Source organism: Porites lutea, chromosome 5, assembly GCF_958299795.1.
Source record: "Porites lutea chromosome 5, jaPorLute2.1, whole genome shotgun sequence".
NCBI classification, from domain to species: domain Eukaryota; kingdom Metazoa; phylum Cnidaria; class Anthozoa; order Scleractinia; family Poritidae; genus Porites; species Porites lutea.
In genome coordinates, this window is record NC_133205.1 from 2,512,026 (window position 1) to 2,533,606 (window position 21,581).

Consider the following 21,581-nt stretch of genomic DNA (forward strand, 5'->3'; position numbering starts at 1 on the left):
GTTGAGTATATACCTCTGAAGCCTTAACTGTGACTGAATCACAAAGTATCTGGGAAATTCTTTTTCTTCATATATTTTTAGACTTCGTCGCCAATAGAACGAGGCACTTTTTCATACCGCCGTAAACTGCTAAATGCAATTATCAAGAGATTTATATAATCTGGACAATTGAAGAAGATTTTCCTCTCAACTTTACAGTTATAATAACCAATTCTTTTGGAAAGTGAAGTAACTAGAAAACAACAAGAACTTAGCAATGTCCAAAACGACCATTAATAAAATAAATTGACCCTAAAGTGAATAAGAAATTTTCAGGAACGTGCTTGGATCGTATTACATGTAACTTACTTAAACAAACGACCCCTGCATCCTCATTGTGATTGCAGTTATGTGAACCCCATCCATTGTGAGGACAATTCTCAATGGAATCTTCACTTCCCGCACAGTTGACATTGTCCAGCCAGATTTGACCACTTCCAGCACCAAAGTGGGCGGACTGTGGAGCACTAAAAGCGCCAGAATATCCCAGCTCACGGCATACGACTCGGGCATTATTCAGATTCCAGATGTCATCGCATACAGTTCCCCATGCACCGTTGTAGAATACCTCTACTCTCCCCTCACCGTTCCAGCTTCCTCCGACAAGTCTCACTCGCTCTGTAAAAGTCGAATTTCTTACAATCAAAGACTGTCGGTTGTGGGTGCAAATCGAGGGGGAATTAAACCAATAATAACCTATAATATCAAGCATGTGTCACAGAGATGGAGCCTATGCAACTGAGACGAGGGCACTACTCGTGTACTTACTTGAACAAACGACCGATGCGTCTTCATGGTGACCGCAGTTATGTGAACCCCATCCATAGTGCGGACAATTCTCAATGGAATCTTCACTTCCCGCACAGTTGACATCGTCCAGCCAGATTTGACCACTTCCAGCACCAAAGTGGGCGGACTGTAGAGCACTAGCAGCATCAGGATAACCAAGTTCGCGACATGCGACTCTTGCATCGTCCATATCCCAGCTGTCATCGCACACAGTTCCCCAGCTGTCGCTATACAATATCTCTACTCGTCCCTCTCCGTTCCAGTTTCCTCCAACAAGTCTCAGTCCTGGAAAGTCGAAGATAGGCATTGTAGAGTCAAGGACTACCTATTGAGGGGTGAGTGCCACTGAACGAATAAGTTATCGTTTTCAAGATCTTGAGTCTTACAGTGCAACAATTTCAGTATCTATATTATCTTAAACAAAGCAGTGAGTGTTAGGGACGGGCAGCCTAAATTTGTCGGTGGTACCAACATTTTGTTAAAAATATCTTTTTTGTCATGTTAAAAGTAATAATTCTGTGTGGGAAACGAGTGATGATAATATTAATGAGAAATGACCTTTTGTCTTTAACAAGGTAAGAAAATGAATAGATCAAGTCTTATACCTCTAGGAAACTTCCTATAATTTCCTATCCCCGGATTTGTCACTACCTTTTTAGAGATTTACAATACATGCTTAGTAATAAGTTCTCACGCATGTTTAAACAATCTGGATACGTTTGTAAATGGATAAGTGTTGTAGTTGTGAGAACAGCCGTACATGTCAGTTAATTCTGTCTTTAACCGAAACAAACCGTTGGCAACCCACCCCGTGGAAGCCGCCGCCTTTCCTCGTTTCTCGCCGCTATCGACGCAAACCACATGCAAGCGCTGGAAATGAAAAATTCTTAGCTCCGCTTGTAACAACGTAAAGGCCCTTTACACGAGGGGATAGGCACCCTTATAAAAAGCGGTACTTGCATCAATAGTCAAAACCAGACTAAACAGAGACCTGTTTGCGATCACTACTTACTTGAGCAAACGACAGATGCATCTTCACCGTGATTACAGTTATGTAAGCCCCATCCGCCATGCGAGCAATTTACAATGGAAGTTTCACTTCCAATACAGTTGACATCGTCCAACCAAATTTGACCGCTTCCAGAGCCAAAATGTGCAGAACTATGAGCGCTAACAGCACCAGAGTATCCAAGTTCACGACATACGACTCTTGCATCGTTTAAATCCCAGCTGTCATCACACACAGTTCCCCAGTTGCCGTTGTAAAAAATTTCAACTCTTCCTTCTCCGTTCCAGCTTCCACCAACAAGTCTCAGTCCTGCCAAAAGAAAATTACAGACCATCTGATGTTACCCTAGAGAACTGTTTCTTTTAAATATCGCGCTATCCACGTACACATGCGTGTATTATTAATAAAAGACAAAAGGAAAATTCCCTTGAGAACTTCACGTGGTCTGAACTCACCATCCAAGCTTGGACTGATTGATACACTCGCGGACACGCTTACTGGAAAATAAATAGATAATATTAATAGCGATAATAATGATGATAACACACAAGCAAAATGCGTTAACCAGGGAAAAAATCAATATCATACTTAGGCGAACTAAACACGTCATCCTTTGTAGATTATCAAAGTAGAACTACACTATCTTACACATGCCACGCGAGAAGTTTTGAAGGTTTGTTTTTCCAATTCTTAAAATCACTGTTTCGATGTACAATGACAACTTATTTTCAGATCTGGAAACCGATGAAGAAATTTTTAGACTTACCCGACACTCCAGTTGGACTGATTGATGGCGATACAATCGCTGAAGTGCCTGCTATAAGAGAAAATTAGCAGAGAAACAAACAAGAAGTAAGGGAAAATGGTCGTATAAACGTTTTGACGTGGTCGTATTTTGATTGTCCCTTATATAATGGTAATCCAATGTAATTGATTTTTTAATTCAAACCGTTTTGACGCGACTTAAATCTCTTTCAGTACCCTTACTTAAACGTTGAACATCAAGCTAGAAGTACATAAACCTTTAGACTTTAATTTGCAAGTGTAAGGCCCGTAGAAATTCTAGATAATGGATGAAGCATTGAGTATATACCTCTGAAGCCTTAACTGTGACTGAATGACAAAGTATCTGGGAAATTCTTTTTCTTCATATATTTTTAGACTTCGTCGCCAATAGAACGAGGCACTTTTTCATACCGCCGTAAACTGCTAAATGCAATTATGAAGAGATTTATATAATCTGGACAATTGAAGAAGATTTTCCTCTCAACTTTACAGTTATAATAACCAATTCTTTTGGAAAGTGAAGTAACTAGAAAACAACCAGAACTTAGCAATGTCCAAAACGACCATTAATAAAATAAATTGACCCTAAAGTGAATAGCAAATTTTCAGGAACGTGCTTGGATCGTATTACATGTAACTTACTTAAACAAACGACCCCTGCATCCTCATTGTGATTGCAGTTATGTGAACCCCATCCATTGTGTGGACAATTCTCAATGGAATCTTCACTTCCCGCACAGTTGACATTGTCCAGCCAGATTTGACCACTTCCAGCACCAAAGTGGGCGGACTGTGGAGCACTAAAAGCGCCAGAATATCCCAGCTCACGGCATACGACTCGGGCATTATTCAGATTCCAGATGTCATCGCATACAGTTCCCCATGCACCGTTGTAGAATACCTCTACTCTCCCCTCACCGTTCCAGCTTCCTCCGACAAGTCTCACTCGCTCTGTAAAAGTCGAATTTCTTACAATCAAAGACTGTCGGTTGTGGGTGCAAATCGAGGGGGAATTAAACCAATAATAACCTATAATATCAAGCATGTGTCACAGAGATGGAGCCTATGCAACTGAGACGAGGGCACTACTCGTGTACTTACTTGAACAAACGACCGATGCGTCTTCATGGTGACCGCAGTTATGTGAACCCCATCCATAGTGCGGACAATTCTCAATGGAATCTTCACTTCCCGCACAGTTAACATCGTCCAGCCAGATTTGACCACTTCCAGCACCAAAGTGGGCGGACTGTAGAGCACTAGCAGCATCAGGATAACCAAGTTCGCGACATGCGACTCTTCCATCGTCCATATCCCAGCTGTCATCGCACACAGTTCCCCAGCTGTCGCTATACAATATCTCTACTCGTCCCTCTCCGTTCCAGTTTCCTCCAACAAGTCTCAGTCCTGGAAAGTCGAAGATAGGCATTGTAGAGTCAAGGACTACCTATTGAGGGGTGAGTGCCACTGAACGAATAAGTTATCGCTTTCAAGATCTTGAGTCTTACAGTGCAACAATTTCAGTATCTATATTATCTTAAACAAAGCAGTGAGTGTTAGGGACGGGCAGCCTAAATTTGTCGGTGGTACCAACATTTTGTTAAAAATATCTTTTTTGTCATGTTAAAAGTAATAATTCTGTGTGGGAAACGAGTGATGATAATATTAATGAGAAACGACCTTTTGTCTTTAACAAGGTAAGAAAATGAATAGATCAAGTCTTATACCTCTAGAAAACTTCCTATAATTTCCTATCCCCGGATTTGTCACTACCTTTTTAGAGATTTACAATACATGCTTAGTAATAAGTTCTCACGCATGTTTAAACAATCTGGATACGTTTGTAAATGGATAGATGTTGTAGTTGTGAGAACAGCCGTACATGTCAGTTAATTCTGTCTTTAACCGAAACAAAACGTTGGCAATCCCCACCCCGTGGAAGCCGCCGCCTTTCCTCGTTTCTCGCCGCTATCGACGCAAACCACATGCTAGCGCTGGAAATGAAAAATTCTTAGTTCCGCTTGTAATAACGTAAAGGCCCTTTACACGAGGGGATAGGCACCCTTATAAAAAGCGGTACTTGCATCAATAGTCAAAACCAGACTAAACAGAGACCTGTTTGCGATCACTACTTACTTGAGCAAACGACAGATGCATCTTCACCGTGATTACAGTTATGTGAGCCCCATCCGCCATGCGAGCAATTTACAATGGAAGTTTCACTTCCAATACAGTTGACATCGTCCAACCAAATTTGACCGCTTCCAGAGCCAAAATGTGCAGAACTATGAGCGCTAACAGCACCAGAGTATCCAAGTTCACGACATACGACTCTTGCATCGTTTAAATCCCAGCTGTCATCACACACAGTTCCCCAGTTGCCGTTGTAAAAAATTTCAACTCTTCCTTCTCCGTTCCAGCTTCCACCAACAAGTCTCAGTCCTGCGAAAACAAAATTACAGACCATCTGATGTTACCCTAGAGAACTGTTTCTTTTAAATATCGCGCTATCCACGTACACATGCGTGTATTATTAATAAAAGACAAAAGGCAAATTCCCTTGAGAACTTCACGTGGTCTGAACTCACCATCCAAGCTTGGACTGATTGATACACTCGCCGACACGCTTACTGGAAAATAAATAGATAATATTAATAGCGATAACAATGATGATAACACACAAGCAAAATGCGTTAACCAGGGAAAAAATCAATATCATACTTAGGCGAACTAAACACGTCATCCTTTGCAGATTATCAAAGTAGAACTACACTATCTTACACATGCCACGCGAGAAGTTTTGAAGGTTTGTTTTTCCAATTCTTAAAATCACTGTTTCGATGTACAATGACAACTTATTTTCAGATCTGGAAACCAATGAAGAAATTTTTAGACTTACCCGACACTCCAGTTGGACTGATTGATGGCGATACAATCGCTGAAGTGCCTGCTATAAGAGAAAATTAGCAGAGAAACAAACAAGAAGTAAGGGAAAATGGTCGTATAAACGTTTTGACGTGGTCGTATTTTGATTGTCCCTTATATAATGGCAATCCAATGTAATTGATTTTTCAATTCAAACCGTTTTGACGCGACTTAAATCTCTTTCAGTACCCTTACTTAAACGTTGAACATCAAGCTAGAAGTACATAAACCTTTAGACTTTAATTTGCAAGTGTAAGGCCCGTAAAAATTCTAGATAATGGATGAAGCGTTAAGTATATACCTCTGTAGCCTTAACTGTGACTGAATGACAAAGTATCTGGGAAATTCTTTTTCTTCATATATTTTTAAAGACTTCGTCGCCAATAGAACGAGGCACTTTTTCATACCGCCGTAAACTGCTAAATGCAATTATGAAGAGATTTATATAATCTGGACAACTGAAGAAGATTTTCCTCTCAACTTTACAGTTATAATAACCAATTCTTTTGGAAAGTGAAGTAACTAGAAAACAACAAGAACTTAGCAATGTCCAAAACGACCATTAATAAAATAAATTGACCCTAAAGTGAATAAGAAATTTTCAGGAACGTGCTTGGATCGTATTACATGTAACTTACTTAAACAAACGACCCCTGCATCCTCATTGTGATTGCAGTTATGTGAACCCCATCCATTGTGAGGACAATTCTCAATGGAATCTTCACTTCCCGCACAGTTGACATTGTCCAGCCAGATTTGACCACTTCCAGCACCAAAGTGGGCGGACTGTGGAGCACTAAAAGCGCCAGAATATCCCAGCACACGGCATACGACTCGGGCATTATTCAGATTCCAGATGTCATCGCATACAGTTCCCCATACACCGTTGTAGAATACCTCTACTCTCCCCTCACCGTTCCAGCTTCCTCCGACAAGTCTCACTCGCTCTGTAAAAGTCGAATTTCTTACAATCAAAGACTGTCGGTTGTGGGTGCAAATCGAGGGGGAATTAAACCAATAATAGCCTATAATATCAAGCATGTGTCACAGAGATGGGGCATATGCAATTGCGACGAGGGCATTACTCGCGTACTTACTTGAACAAACGACCGATGCGTCTTCATGGTGACCGCAGTTATGTGAACCCCATCCATAGTGCGGACAATTCTCAATGGAATCTTCACTTCCCGCACAGTTGACATCGTCCAGCCAGATTTGACCACTTCCAGCACCAAAGTGGGCGGACTGTAGAGCACTAGCAGCATCAGGATAACCAAGTTCGCGACATGCGACTCTTGCATCGTCCATATCCCAGCCGTCATCGCACACAGTTCCCCAGCTGTCGCTATACAATATCTCTACTCGTCCCTCTCCGTTCCAGTTTCCTCCAACAAGTCTCAGTCCTGGAAAGTCGAAGATAGGCCTTGTATAGTCAAGGACTACCTATTGAGGGGTGTGTGCCACTGAACGAATAAGTTATCGTTTTCAAGATCTTGAGTCTTACAGTGCATCAATTTCCGTATTTATTATCTTAAACAAAGGCGTTAGTGTTAGGAACGGGCAGCCTAAATTTTTCGGTGGTTCCAACATTTGGTTAAAAATATCTTTTTTGTCATGTTAAAAGTAATAATTCTGTGTGGAAAACGAGTGATGATAATATTAATGAGGAATCACCTTTTGTCTTTAACAAGGTAAGAAAATGAATGGATCAAGTCTAACACCTCTAGGAAACTTCCTATAATTTTCTATCCCCGGATTTGTCACTACCTTTTTAAGTTTTACAATACATGCTTACTAATAAGTTCTCACGCGTTTTAAAACAATCTGGATACGTGTTTAAATGGATAGATGTTGTAGTTGTAAGAACAGCCGTACATGTCAGTTAATTCTGTATTTAACCGAAACAAAACGTTGGCAACCCCACCCTGTGAAAGCCGCCGCATTTCCTCGTTTCTCGCCGCTATCGACGCAAACCACATGCAAGCGCTGGAAATGAAAAATTCTTAGCTCCACTTGTAATAAGGTAAAAACCCTTTACACGAGGAAATAGGCACCCTTATAAAAAGCTGTGCTTGCATCAATAGTCAAAACCAGACTAAACAGAGACCTGTTTGCGATCACTACTTACTTGAGCAAACGACAGATGCATCTTCACCGTGACTACAGTCATGTGAGCCCCATCCGCCATGCGAGCAATTTACAATGGAAGTTTCACTTCCAATACAGTTGACATCGTCCAACCAAATTTGACCGCTTCCAGAGCCAAAGTGTGCAGAACTATAAGCGCTAACAGCACCAGAGTATCCAAGTTCACGACATACGACTCTTGCATCGTTTAAATCCCAGCTGTCATCACACACAGTTCCCCAGTTGCCGTTGTAAAAAATTTCAACTCTTCCTTCTCCGTTCCAGCTTCCACCAACAAGTCTCAGTCCTGCGAAAACAAAATTACAGACCATCTGATGTTACCCTAGAGAACTGTTTCTTTTAAATATCGCGCTATCCACGTACACATGCGTGTATTATTAATAAAAGACAAAAGGCAAATTCCCTTGAGAACTTCACGTGGTCTGAACTCACCATCCAAGCTTGGACTGATTGATACACTTGCCGACACGCTTACTGGAAAATAAATAGATAATATTAATAGCGATAATAATGATAATAACACACATGCAAAACGAGTTAATCAGGGAAAAAATCGTTATCATACTTAGGCGTACTAAACACGTCATCATGGTTTTGTAGATTATCAAAGTAGAACTACACTATCTACACATGGCACGCGAGAAGTTTTGGATGTTTGATTTTCCAATTCTTAAAATCACTGTTTCGATGTACAATGACAACTTAGTTTCAGATCTGGAAACCGATGGAGAAATTTTTAGACTTACCCGACACTCCAGTTGGACTGATTGATGGCGATACAATTGCTGAAGTGCCTGCTATAAGAGAAAATTAGCAGAGAAACAAAAAATGGTCGTATGGACATTTGACGTGGTCGTATTTTGTATTGTCCCTTAATAATGGCAATCCAATGTAATTAATTTTTTAATTCAAACAGTTTTGACGCACTTTAAATTACTCTCAGTGCCTTTACTTAAAGGTGTCCGATGCTGCTAGAAGTTAATGAACCTTTAGAGTTTGCAAGTGGAAGGGCGGTAAAATTCCAGATGAGTCTTCGCTTCCGGATTTTTTTAATTGACATGAACACGTGACCATGAGACACGAACATGTGTGTTTTTTTGTCTTTGCGCTGGGGACAGTGTTCGCGTTTTGATACGCGACTTCTCGACATTTTCCATTCGAGCCGGGAGATTTTGTGCGACTTTGAGAGTGAAAGTGTGAAAAACAAAGGAGGATAGAGTTATTCAAGCACCCAGTGAAACTCGTGTCAACCAGTGGAAAAGAGTATAGAGTTATTCAACCACCGAGTGAACTTCATGTCAAACATTGAAAAGCAAATAACAGCACCGCGTGGGAACGTCGAGAGTGATTGTGTGATTGTGCTTGAAATGAGTGTTTAAAACGGAAGGAGAGACCAAACTCTGAAGTTAATTTAATCTAGCGAGTCTACCAGCACGCCCAAAGCAAGTAAAACCTCAACTTCAAGCAGAGAAACTCGCCCTTGAGTTAGAAGTAGCCGAGCAAAAGTACAAAGAAGAAATTAGGCCACTGCGTGCCGAGCTGTTAGAACTTAAAAGGAGAGCTGAAGAAACGAAATGAGAAGTGGCTTACGAAGATGCCCTTGCTGTTGAGGATTCTAATCATGAAGAGATTGACGACAAAGATTTGGCGGGATGACCTGTTGTTAGTGTAGAGGATTGTGTTTCACGCTTACATCTGAACTCTGCTTCCAACACTCAGACTGTTGTTGATAATAAATGTCTCGTTAGAAAGAATCCTTAACCGTTCCAGGCGTTGAAGAAGGCGATGTCAATGGAGAAATTAAGCCAATTGTAAAACCAGAGACAAGAAAATCTCGAGGCAAAAATACAATGTGCAGCCCGGCTGCCACAGGTAGCCCAGGTGAGCGACAAGTCCAGTTAGATCAAGTTTTTGAGAAAATGCTTCCAGCGTTCATTAAAATTTTCAAACCAAGTGTGCCAAAATTAAGCGGAGATCCACTCGAGTATTCGAAGTTTAAAGAAGCATTTATAGCGGATATGGGCAAAAAGGACGTTTATGATGCTACAGAGAAGCTTAAATTTCTATTAGATGCAGTGGAAGGAAATTCAAAGTCCTGTTTCGCAAAATTCATGCCAGGTTCTGATAAATATATGGAGGCATTGACCGCGGTCGATGAGCGTTTTGGTCGCGTGGACACTGTTGTGTCAGCAGCTAAAAGGCGTGTAGATCAATTCCCAGTCATAATGAAAGAAAATAGTGAGCAGATAAGGCAGTATCAAGAAATGGTGTTGGGGTTAATGGCCGTGTATGAGGAACACAACTTTGTTCATGAGTTAAAGTCGCAGATTCCCGAAGCAAACGTTGATAAGCTTCCTTTTCATTGTTGCGGTAGATAGGCTGAGTTTGTGGAAGGAAAATCGAAACGGTCTATATGGGAGTCGTTTGCGAATTGGCTAAAAAAAGAAGCGAAAATATGCGAGTCAAAGCGGAGGTGAATTTCGGAGAAGCGAGAATGGAGAAGGTTTGATTCGACTAGGAGTGATTTACCTAAAGGTGATTGACGTAAGTCTAGTGGCAATCCAGTGACAGGACAGTTTGCGGGAGCAACACAAGAGACTCCTTCAGTTGATGAAAAGTTGACAAAGACGTGTCCAGTTCATAACTCGATAAGTCATACGTTAGAGCAGTTTAAGGAATTGCCCGCTATCGAGAAAGAGAAACTCGTTCATGAACATAAACTTTGCCTGTCTTGTCTGTTGCCTGGCCATCGGCTAAACAAATGCAATGCTAAGAATAGATCCAAAGTTGAGGGCTGTTCTATGCATCATCATACTCTTGTTCATGAGGTTGACTTGAACATTATTGAGCGACCAAGAGCGAGAAAAGCAGAAAAACTGGCATTGGGTGAAGGAGCCCAGAAACCTTCTGTTTCGGAGGGTGAGAACAAACCTCTAGATCAGTCAGAGAAATCGCGGGAGCAGTGTCATTACTCGGTGTGTTTAGGGTGCGAGGTTGGTGGTCGTGCGTTGGTTAAGGAGCTGCCTGTACTTCTGTTTTCAGAGAAAGGAGAACAACAAGTTATGGCGTTGCGTCACTCAGGATGTAACACAACACTTATGGATGAAGAATTGGCTCAGTCACTTGGTCTTAAAGGCAAGGAGATAGAACTGCAAATTCAAGGTGTTAATGCAGAGGAGGCGTTTACCTCGCAACATACAAAGAACTGTAGAATTGCTAGAGTTGGTAGAGAAGGGGTGAAGTACGTGATGAGAGATGTAAAAACGTTTCTTAACCTAAGTGGTCCGGATCACAACATAAAGTGGTCGCGCGGCGATTAAACAGAACTTTAACCACCTGAAAGACTCGAACTTGAGGGACACAGGACACGGGTCCAGTGCGACTGATAATAGGAAGCAACAAGTCAGATTTGATTCTACCAATGCGGATTGTGAAACCTTCAGGACAGTCACATGCTGACAGAATACAATACGCAGTCGAGACACCTCTCGGTCGGGCAGTCACTAACTGGTTAACCGGTGAACAAATATTGGGCATGGCATAACCATACAATGCGGTTAAAGTGTATGAAACAAGTGCTGGCGAAGAGGAGGAGTTGCAGCGGTTGCTTACTGCTCAGTCGGAGGTAGAGTCATTAGGTGTGGTGAAGCTAGCAGATCCCGTGCGTTCAATTGAGAACAGCCGAACGTTGTAAGTAATGGAGCAGACGACTAAGAAATTGGAGGGTGAAGACGATTATGTGTCAGGGCTGCTTTGGCGAGAAGACTCATCCCTTCCTAATAACTATGACATGGCTGAGCGGAGACTTAAGTCGTTAGAGAAGAAGTTTAAAAATGATCCCGAAATTAAGGAACGATATGCGAAGTCAATCCAGGATGACATTGAGAAGGGTTATGTGAGAAAAATAAGCGAAGAAGAAGTATGCACTGATAGCAAAGTAACCTGGTACTTACCACACCGTTTCGTTATCAATCCCAAGAAACCTGATCGTCTTAGGAGAGTATATGATGCATCAGCGAAAATTAGGGGTCAAAGTCTTAATGATAAAATGTGCACAGGACCAGATTACTTGTCGTTGTTTGGTGTTTTGCTTTGATTTTGCGAAGAAAGAATTGCGTTCACAGCAGACGCGCGAGAAATGTACCAAATGTTGTGTTTACCTGAGAGTGATCAGTCAGCCATTAGGCTTCTTTGGAGAGAATCACCGAGCGAAAAACCGAGTGTCTACCAGTTCCAGAAGACACTCTTTGTAGAAGTGTCGGCGCCCTTTCGTGCCAACTACACAATGAGGCGGAATGCGGATGAGAACGGGGGAGTTAACAAACGACCCTGAGGTATTAGCAATTATCCCTGTAGAGGATAGATCTCCCCGTTTCCTTGAGTTGAGTGAAAATAAATTACCAAAGTTAAAGACCAAGAATTGGGCATTACGTGGGATGCTCAACAAGATGTATTTAGGTTCAATGCACCTAAACGAGACGCAGTTACTACAAAGAGATCAGTCTTAAGCCAAGTATTCTCTTTGTGGGATCCTCGAGGACTTCTCTTTCCGTTTTCAATCAGAAGGAAGATTATCATTCAAAATCTGAATCGCTTAAAGTACGGATGGGGTGATGAGTTGAAAGAAGCTGATCTTCGTGAGTGGCGCGAATGGTTTAAAGAATCAATTAAAGAATCTGCTTGAAACTGTGCAAATTTCGCTACCACTATTCAGCCGGAACGAGCCATTTCGAGAAACTAACCTGCATATGTTTTGTGACGCGAGCCAAGATGCTTACGGAGCGTCTGCGTACCTTAGACGAGAGTTTGAAGATAATGTAGTTGAATGCAGACTAGTCGCTGGGAAAGGTCGAGTTGCGCCTCTTGAAACTGTGTTGGGATGGAAAAGATATTCGTCCCTAGCTGAACTAAGACGAGTGCTGGCGTACGTGATGAGACTTGGAAACAGTACACGAGTAAAGAAGGAACTGCTCAGAGCTGCTTAAGAGCTGCTCAGAGCCAGCTAGTAAAGATAGCGCAAGTAGAGGCTTTTGGCGAGGAGATAAGGTGCCTAGAAAATGGTCAGGAGGTTCATAAGTGGAACAGAATCAAATCTCTTGATTCGTGAATGGAAAGTGGATTTCTAGTAGTCAGTGGAAGGTTGCAAAAGCACAAGCCCTCCCTTACAAGGCACGACACCAGAGAAAATTGACTCACATCATGAGCTTGCGCAGCTGATCATCGAGGACATCCATCGTACCTACCACCATCCACCAACCGAATATTGCTGAATCTAATTAGACAGGATTATTGGATCATCCATTGTCGTCAAGCTGTAAGGAGCGTGACATTTAAGTGCAATTAATGTTATCGTCACACAATAAAACCCCATGAGCAGCCAATGGGAAACTTACCTGAGCGAAGACTTGAACCTGGAATGGTATTCATGAACACTGGAGTTGATTATTTTGGTCCTATGATAATTAAGGAGAGGCGCAGTGAAGTTAAAGTGTACGGTTGTTTGTTTGTTTTCATGGCTAGTTGAGCTTGCCATCTTCAACTGGTAAACGATCTATCAACAGATCATTTCATTATGGCTTTGAAGAGGTTCATTCGGCTTGGGAGACCACAAAGAATATACAGCGATAATGGAACTAACTTTGTAGGGGCCAATAATGAGCTTTTGAAATGTCTTAAGCAACTGAATTGAAATAAAGTGAAAGTACAAAACTTTTGTGCACCGAACAAAATTGAGTGGAGTTTCCAACCGCCAAGTGCACCCACTTCGGTGGCGCGTGGGAGAGATTAGTGTAGTGTACAAAGAAAACCTTGAAGTCTGTGCTGCAAAACAGGATCGTTGCTGAAGAAGCGCTTAGAACTGCTCTGGTGGAAGCAGAAGGGATACTGAACGGTCGTCCCATCACAAACGATGTGGGTGATATAGAAGCGCTGACGCCAAATCATTTTCTGCTTCTGCGAGCAAACCCGAGTAATGAAGAAGCTGATGTTAGTGAGAGAGAGATCAACTCAACGAAACTATGGCGACAGTTTCAAGCGCTTGTCAACTTCTTTTTGAAGCGCTTTATCAAGGAGTATATCCCTAAGCTTACAGAGAGGAAGAAAAGGAAAGAGAAGAGAAAGAATCTGAAGGAAGGAAACGTAGTGCTTGTTGCAGAACCGAACCAGCCACGAGGTATATGGCCTTTAGGTAGGATTGTGTCTACTCATCCTGGACAAGATGGGATGGTCCGAGCAGTCACAGTGCGTACTCAATACGGGGAGTACAAGAGACCAATCACAAAACTGTGTTTCTTAGAGGAAGCGGAGACCTAGGTCTAGAAACTGTAAGTAGACGTGACTTTGTGTCGCGACTAGGGGCGGGAATGTGCCTCCGTTTCCGCTTTTTTTTTTAAATTGACATGAACACGTGACAATGAGACACGCACATGTGTGGAAAGTGCTCGGACGCGTTTTGATAGTCGACTTCTTGACACTAGGTAATGGATGAAGCGTTGAGTATATACCTCTGAAGCTTCAACTGTGACTGAATGACAAAGTATCTGGGAAACACTTTTTTAAAATCATGCTTTAAGACTTCGTCGCCAGTACAACGAGACGCTTTTTCATACGGCGGTTAATGTATCGGTCAAATCGAAGCTTCAACATGCCCCCCCCCCCGGGCATACCCCGGGCATTTGACACCTTTGCCGTCCCGGGGAGGAGGGAATTTGATTATCAGAGTCTTCCAGAGGGTGGGGAATTTGATCCCCATGCTTTAGGGGTGGGGTATTTGAACTGCACCCTCGATTTCATGTAAAATCTGTGGCGTGGCGAGCTATGGGGGACGCGGTGTTAGAAGATTTTCCTGGAAAAGATTGTGCCCTTGTGGCCAATTGGTTACGAGGAAAGGGCTTAAACAAACTTTGTGTCATATTTGAAGAATTTAAATTTTAAAATTTTTAATATTGGATTCAGGCTTTATAAAATGTATGAATGTATTTTATTGTTGTGTTTACAATGAAATAGAAATACCTATAGCAGCGATTCAATACAACAACATAAAATAAATTTAAAAGCTCAGGTCAACTACTTTGACCTACTGCAAGTATATATGTTACTTAATAAGGTGAGCGATGATACATATCAGCGAAATGGTCATGATGTAGTAATCTCAATAGGTGGGATCTTTTTTTATAGAACGCTTTGTATGTTGCATGACGAAGAAAAGCTGAGCATTCAGTGACCTTGTAGCAGCGATTTCCGCCGCTTTGCACGAGACTTCTTTTCGTAGTAAATACGCTAACAGTGTTTCTCAGTTTTTGTTATATTTTTTAAAGATTTTGTTCGACAACTGAAGGCGTTTCCACCCTCCTTCTGTCATTTTTGTGCCTGTGAAATGTCCCCGGGGTGGGGGCATTTGATCACCTGAATGGACCCCAGTGTGGGGAATTTGAACGGCATTTTGGCCCGGATAGGGGAAAATTTGAACAACAATTTTCAAAAAAGTCAAATGCCCGGGGGGTTGCCCGGGGGGGGGGGGGGGGCATGTTGAAGCTTCGATTTGACTGATACATAACTTCTAAATGCACTTTATCAAGAGATTTAGATAATCTGGACAATTGTAGAAGATTTTCCTCTCAACTTAACAGTTATAATAACCAATTGTCAAACTTTAATCTCCATTATTTTAGAAAGTGGAGTCATTGGAAAACAAGAAAACTTACCAGTGTCCAAAACAAACATTATAAATTGACTATAAAGTGAGTAGGAAATTATCAGCAACGTGCTTGAATCGTCTTACATGTAACTTACTTAAACAAACGACCCCTGCATCCTCATTGTGATTGCAGTTATGTGAGCCCCATCCATTGTGTGGACAATTCTCAATGGAATCTTCACTTCCCGCACAGCTGACATCGTCCAGCCAGATTTGACCACTTCCAGCACCAAAGTGGGCGGACTGTAGAGCACTAGCAGCATCAGGATAACCAAGTTCGCGACATACGACTCTTGCATCGTCCATATCCCAGCTGTCATCGCACACAGTTCCCCAGCTGCCGCTATACAATATCTCTACTCGTCCCTCTCCGTTCCAGTTTCCTCCAGCAAGTCTCAGTCCTAAAAAGCGAAGATACGCCTAGTATTATCAAGGGCTACCTATTGAGGGGTGTGTGCCGCTGAGCGAATAAGTTATGGTTTTCAAGATCTTGAGTCTCACTGTGCAACAATTTTAGTATTTATTATCTTAAACAAAGGTGTGAGCGTTATGGACGGGCAGCCTAAACGTGTCGGTGGCGCCAACATTTTGTTAAAAATATCTTTTTTGTCGTGTTAAAAAGGTAATAATTCTGTGTGGGAAACGAGTGATGATAAGATTAAAGTCAAGTAAAGTCAAGTCAATTTTTAAAATTCACACAGAATAATAAATAGTACAAATTAGTGCTTTAAAATATAAAATCGAGAGATTGTGAAGGAAAAGAAATTTTCAATTGTAGGTCTATTTTGCAGAGTTTGGGACACCTAAATAGTTCGTGGAACTAACCGAGTAGGTGACCCAAACAAGAATATGAGTAGAAGGAATATAGATACAAATAGTTCCTTTAGATAAAAAGTATTGCTTCATTAATTAAATAGTAGTTAAAGATAATATAATTGTAAAACATTAGCAATCAATAATAGACTAATAGTATTATGAACATCAATTATAGAATTCTTGATATATTGACAAAAACTGGAAAACGGCTTGATTTTCTTAACATCAATAGACAAAGGATTCCAAAGTTTTGGAACAGTGTAACTGAGAGAACGAATGCCGTATTGAGTGGACTGGTAAGAACAGATTTAACAAACAGATTGTCAATCTGTTATTGACGTGTATTATATGAATGAATAGAAGATACTGGGTTAAACTAATTAACAAAACAAGAAGGGCTTAGTTTATGGTACCACTGATAAACAATAGAAATTATTTCAAGATGAATTATATCAGAGAATCTTAGGAGTCTGAGAGACTTCAGCAATGGCTTAGAATGTGATCTAGGGTCGGAAAAAGTCATTATTCTGACGACTCGTTTTTGCAACTTTAAAGTAGTTACTGGCTTTAGGTAGGTTGGGTATGTGAGACCCCAAACTTGAATACCATAAGTAAGAAAGGGGTAAATTAGGGCACAGTAAAGCTGATAAGTATATCAACATTAACATAGTACCTTAATTTGGAAAATATGCCTACAGTTTTCGATAGTTTTAAGCAGAGTTCATTAACATGATTCTTTAATGACTTGTATGGTTTTAGTTTCTTAGAATAAAAAAGAACAAAATTAGCTTTGAAAATACTGAGAGCTAGTGTATTAGATTTCATCCACACAGCCACTGCGTGGAGCTCTTGATTTAGGATTTAAGTTCAAGATCAGTAAGGTTTTTGCGTGAACAATATATATTAGTGTCATCAGCAAATAAGTGGAAACTAAGCAGTTTCGAAGTGTTCGGTAAATCATTAATATATAGCAAAAAAACAGGGATCCAAGAATGGATCCCTGAGGTACTCCACGAGAGTGATTGAGAAGGAATCAGATTTATGGCCATTTATACATACAAATTGTTCTCTACTGGGCAGATAGATTGAAACAATCATAGGGTTCACCTCTCACTCTGTGATGATTCAGTTTTGATAAAAGAATGGAATAATTAACTGTATCAAATGCCTTTTTTAGATCAATAAAAATGCCACAGCCAAACTCATTGTTGTCAATTGAGTTACGGATTGATTCAGTAATTTTTATCAGTGCATGATCTGTCGAACACTTTTGCTTAAAGCCAAATTGAAGTGGATAAAAAATGTTATGAGATTCAAGATAACCATAAAGGCGCTTAAACATAGCTTTTTCAAAAATTTTACTAAAAATAGATAGAACTGATATTGGCCTATAGTTATCTTTATCTTGCCTAGAGCCTTTCTTAAAAAGTGGGGTAAGTTTTGCCAGTTTAAGTTTACTGGGGAAAATACCACAGAGATTAGGAACGAAATAAGTGGGGGAAATTTGAGTCTTAAGAGGTGGCATGTTGACTTTCTTTTGGTTTTCTCGTTTGTCAGGCATCTTGTTAATCAGAATGAATTAATACTATTAAAGTTTAGACGAAAACAACGAGACCAGATCAGCGAAAACAGGAACTGCTCAAAAACAGAACCGCCACCTTTCCCGACCGCTGATCATAAATGACTTTTTGTCTTTAACAAAATGACAAAATAAATGGATCAAGGTTTGATTGCTGCAGCCTTACATCCCTACGAAACATGTTATAATTTCCTCTCCCTGTATTTGTCACTACCTTTTTTAAGATTTTCAATACATGTTTACCGACTAATGAGTCATTAAAATACTCGCGAGAACGATTTAAACGCATTTTAAAACAATCTGGATAAGTTTGTAAACGCATAGATGTTGTACTTGTGAGAACAGCCGTACACGTAAGTTAATTCTGTCTTCAACCAAAACAAAACGTTGGCTGCCAACGTTTTGTTTTTAACGTTAAACCCGTGAGCCCCAAAATTAAACATTGCAAATTTCGTAACGCAGGATTATAGCCATATTCTGCAAGCATATGTTGGGGGTGTTTCTTGCTGTTGACATGCACCTTTACAGGAACGTGATTTTGTCTTAATCATTAGGTATAAAGTTAGTTCCTTAGCTCTATCTTGTTATACTCCCTGATAAAGTCTGTGTGATCAGAAGAAACCATTCGGAGAAATAAAATCAAGTAAACAAGATCCTCGCGTTGCTTTGCGCTGCTCATTAGTGTTCATTTAAAAAATTGTAAAGACCCTTTACACGATGAAAGAGGAACCCTTCTAAAAAGCTGTGTTTGCATCAATAGTGAAAACCAGACTAAACAGAGACCTGTTTGCGATCACTACTTACTTGAACAAACGACAGATGCATCTTCATGGTGACCGCAGTTATGTGAGCCCCAACCACCATGCGGGCAATTTACAATGGAAGTTTCACTTCCAATACAGTTGACATCATCCAGCCAAATTTGATCGCTTCCAGAGCCAAAATGTGCAGAACTATGAGCACTAACAGCACCGGAGTATCCAAGTTCACGACATATGACTCTTGCATCGTTTAAATCCCAGCCGTCATCACACACAGTTCCCCAGTTGCCGTTGTAAAAAATTTCAACTCTTCCTTCTCCGTTCCAGCTTCCTCCAACAAGTCTCAGTCCTGAAGGGAGTCACGAAATGAAGTACATTGGAATCGTCCCCATCTTTCGAAACTCCAACGGATAAATACTTGAGGGTTAAAAAGAGTGCTTGACCAAAAAGGGAAATAATTTTTATTGGAATGATCGGGAAGTTCGAGAAACGAGAATTATGCTGTATTATTTTAAAAAGAAATTGGAAGTCAAATGTCACATCTACTAACCAACGTACTTAGGCGGACTAAACACGCCATCCTGGTTTCGTATATTATCAATAAAGTAGAACTACATTTACTGACACATGCCACGCGAGAAGTTTTTAATTAAAAGTTTGATATTCCAATTCTTAAAATGACTGTCTCGATGTAAATTTTAAGAGTTACCCGACACTCCAGTTGCACTGATTGATGGCGATACACTCGCTGAAATGCCTGCCGCTAAAGAAAATTAGCAGAAAAACAAACAAAGAGTAAGGGAAAATGGTCGTATGAACTTTTTGACGTGTTCGTATTTTGTATTGTCCCTCATATAATGACAATCCACTGTAATTGATTTTTCAATTCAAATACAGTTTTGACGCACCTTAAATCACTTCCAGTACCTTTACTTAACCGTTGACGATCCAGCTAGAAGTACACGAACCTTCAGAGTTTGCAAGTGGAAGGCCCGTAAAAATTCTAGATAATGCATGAAGCGTTGAGTATATAACTCCAAAGCTTCAACTGTGACTGAATGACAAAGTATCTGGGATATATTTTCCTCACTTATGTTTTAAGACTTCGTCGACAACAGAACTAGACACTTTTTCATACGGCGGTTAACTGCTAAATGAACTTTATCAAGAGATTTATATAATCTGCATGGACTATTGAAGACGATTTTCCTCTCAACTTTACAGTTTATAATAACCAATTGTCAAATTTAATCTCGATTATTTTAGAACGTGAAGTAACTAAGAAAAAAACAAGAAGAACTTACCAATGTCCAAAACAAACATTAATAAATTAACCATAAAGTGAGTAGGAAATTATAACCAACGTGTTTGGATCGTATATTACATGTAACTTACTTAAACAAACGACCCCTGCATCCTCATTGTGATTGCAGTTATGTGAGCCCCATCCATTGTGTGGACAATTCTCAATGGAATCTTCACTTCCCGCACAGCTAACATCGTCCAACCAGATTTGACCACTTCCAGCACCAAAGTGGGCGGACTGTAGTGCACTAGCAGCATCAGGATAACCAAGTTCGCGACATACGACTCTTGCATCGTCCATATCCCAGCTGTCATCGCACACAGTTCCCCAGCTGCCGCTATACAATATCTCCACTCGTCCCTCTCCGTTCCAGTTTCCTCCAACAAGTCTCAGTCCGGAAAGGTCAGCTAAAGTCGAGATAGGCCTATTATTATCAAGGGCTACCAAATGAAGGGTGTGTGCCGCTGAACGAATAAGTTATGGTTTTCAGGGAAGTTTTTAATTAACGGTTTGATATTCCAATTCTTAAAATGACTGTCTCGATGTAATCTGAGAACTTTATATCAGATGTGGAAACCGATGGAGAAATTTTAAGAGTTACCCGACACTCCAGTTGTACTGATTGATGGCGATACACTCGCTGAAATGCCTGCCGCTAAAGAAAATTAGCAGAGAAACAAACAAAGAGTAAGGGAAAATGGTCGTATGAACTTTTTGACGTGGTCGTAGTTTGTATTGTCCCTCATATAATGACAATCCACTGTAATTGATTTTTCAATTCAAATACAGTTTTGACGCACCTTAAATCACTTCCAGTACCTTTACTTAACCGTTGACGATCTAGCTAGAAGTACACGAACCTTCAGAGTTTGCAAGTGGAAGGCCCGTAAACTCTAGATAATGCATGAAGCGTTGAGTATATAACTCCCAAGCTTCAACTGTGACTGAATGGCAAAGTATCTGGGAAATTTTTTCTTCATTTATGTTTTAAGACTTCGTCGACAACAGAACTAGACACGTTTTCATACGGCGGTTAACCGCTCAATGAACTTTATCAAGAGATTTATATAATCTGTATGGACTATTGAAGATGATTTTCCTCTCAACTTTACAGTTTATAATTATAACCAATTGTCAAATTTAATCTCGATTATTTTAGAACGTGAAGTAACTAGAAGACAAGAAGAACTTACCAATGTCCAAAACGAACCTTAATAAATTAACCATAAAGTGAGTAGGAAATTATAAGCAACGTGTTTGGATCGTATTACATGTAACTTACTTGAACAAACGACAGATGCATCTTCATGGTGACCGCAGTTATGTGAGCCCCAACCACCATGCGGGCAATTTACAATGGAAGTTTCACTTCCCAAACAGTTGACATCATCCAACCAAATTTGACCGCTTCCGGAGCCAAAGTGTGCAGAACTATGAGCACTAACAGCACCGGAGTATCCAAGTTCACGACATATGACTCTTGCATCGTCTAAATCCCAGCTGTCATCACAAACAGTTCCCCAGTCGCCATTGTACAAAATTTCAACTCTTCCCTCTCCGTTCCAGCTTCCTCCAACAAGTCTCAGTCCTGAAACGTCAGCTAAAGTCGAAGATAGGCCTATTATTATCAAGGGCTACCTATTGAGGGGTGTGTGCCGCTGAACGAATAAGTTATGGTTTTCAGGATCTTAAGTCTTACAGTGCAACAATTTAAGTATTTATGATCT

General features: G+C 40.6%; 1 protein-coding gene across 1 annotated transcript in view; it reads right to left on the reverse strand.

Moving 5' to 3' along the window:
* The window catches only part of LOC140936811 (scavenger receptor cysteine-rich domain-containing protein DMBT1-like), a 35,042-nt gene that overhangs the window by 7,052 nt on the left and 6,409 nt on the right, over nt 1-21,581 (reverse strand). The window contains exons 4-22 of the mRNA XM_073386312.1: nt 21,137-21,454; nt 19,944-20,318; nt 18,592-18,897; nt 15,488-15,793; nt 8,443-8,493; nt 8,129-8,170; nt 7,677-7,982; nt 6,646-6,951; nt 6,187-6,495; nt 5,523-5,573; nt 5,212-5,253; nt 4,760-5,065; nt 3,725-4,030; nt 3,266-3,574; nt 2,604-2,654; nt 2,293-2,334; nt 1,841-2,146; nt 808-1,113; nt 349-657 (exon numbers count right to left, since the gene is read on the reverse strand). Of these exons, the coding sequence (XP_073242413.1) occupies nt 349-657; nt 808-1,113; nt 1,841-2,146; nt 2,293-2,334; nt 2,604-2,654; nt 3,266-3,574; nt 3,725-4,030; nt 4,760-5,065; nt 5,212-5,253; nt 5,523-5,573; nt 6,187-6,495; nt 6,646-6,951; nt 7,677-7,982; nt 8,129-8,170; nt 8,443-8,493; nt 15,488-15,793; nt 18,592-18,897; nt 19,944-20,318; nt 21,137-21,454 (4,347 nt within the window). The remainder of the gene's footprint in view (nt 1-348; nt 658-807; nt 1,114-1,840; nt 2,147-2,292; nt 2,335-2,603; nt 2,655-3,265; nt 3,575-3,724; nt 4,031-4,759; nt 5,066-5,211; nt 5,254-5,522; nt 5,574-6,186; nt 6,496-6,645; nt 6,952-7,676; nt 7,983-8,128; nt 8,171-8,442; nt 8,494-15,487; nt 15,794-18,591; nt 18,898-19,943; nt 20,319-21,136; nt 21,455-21,581) is intronic.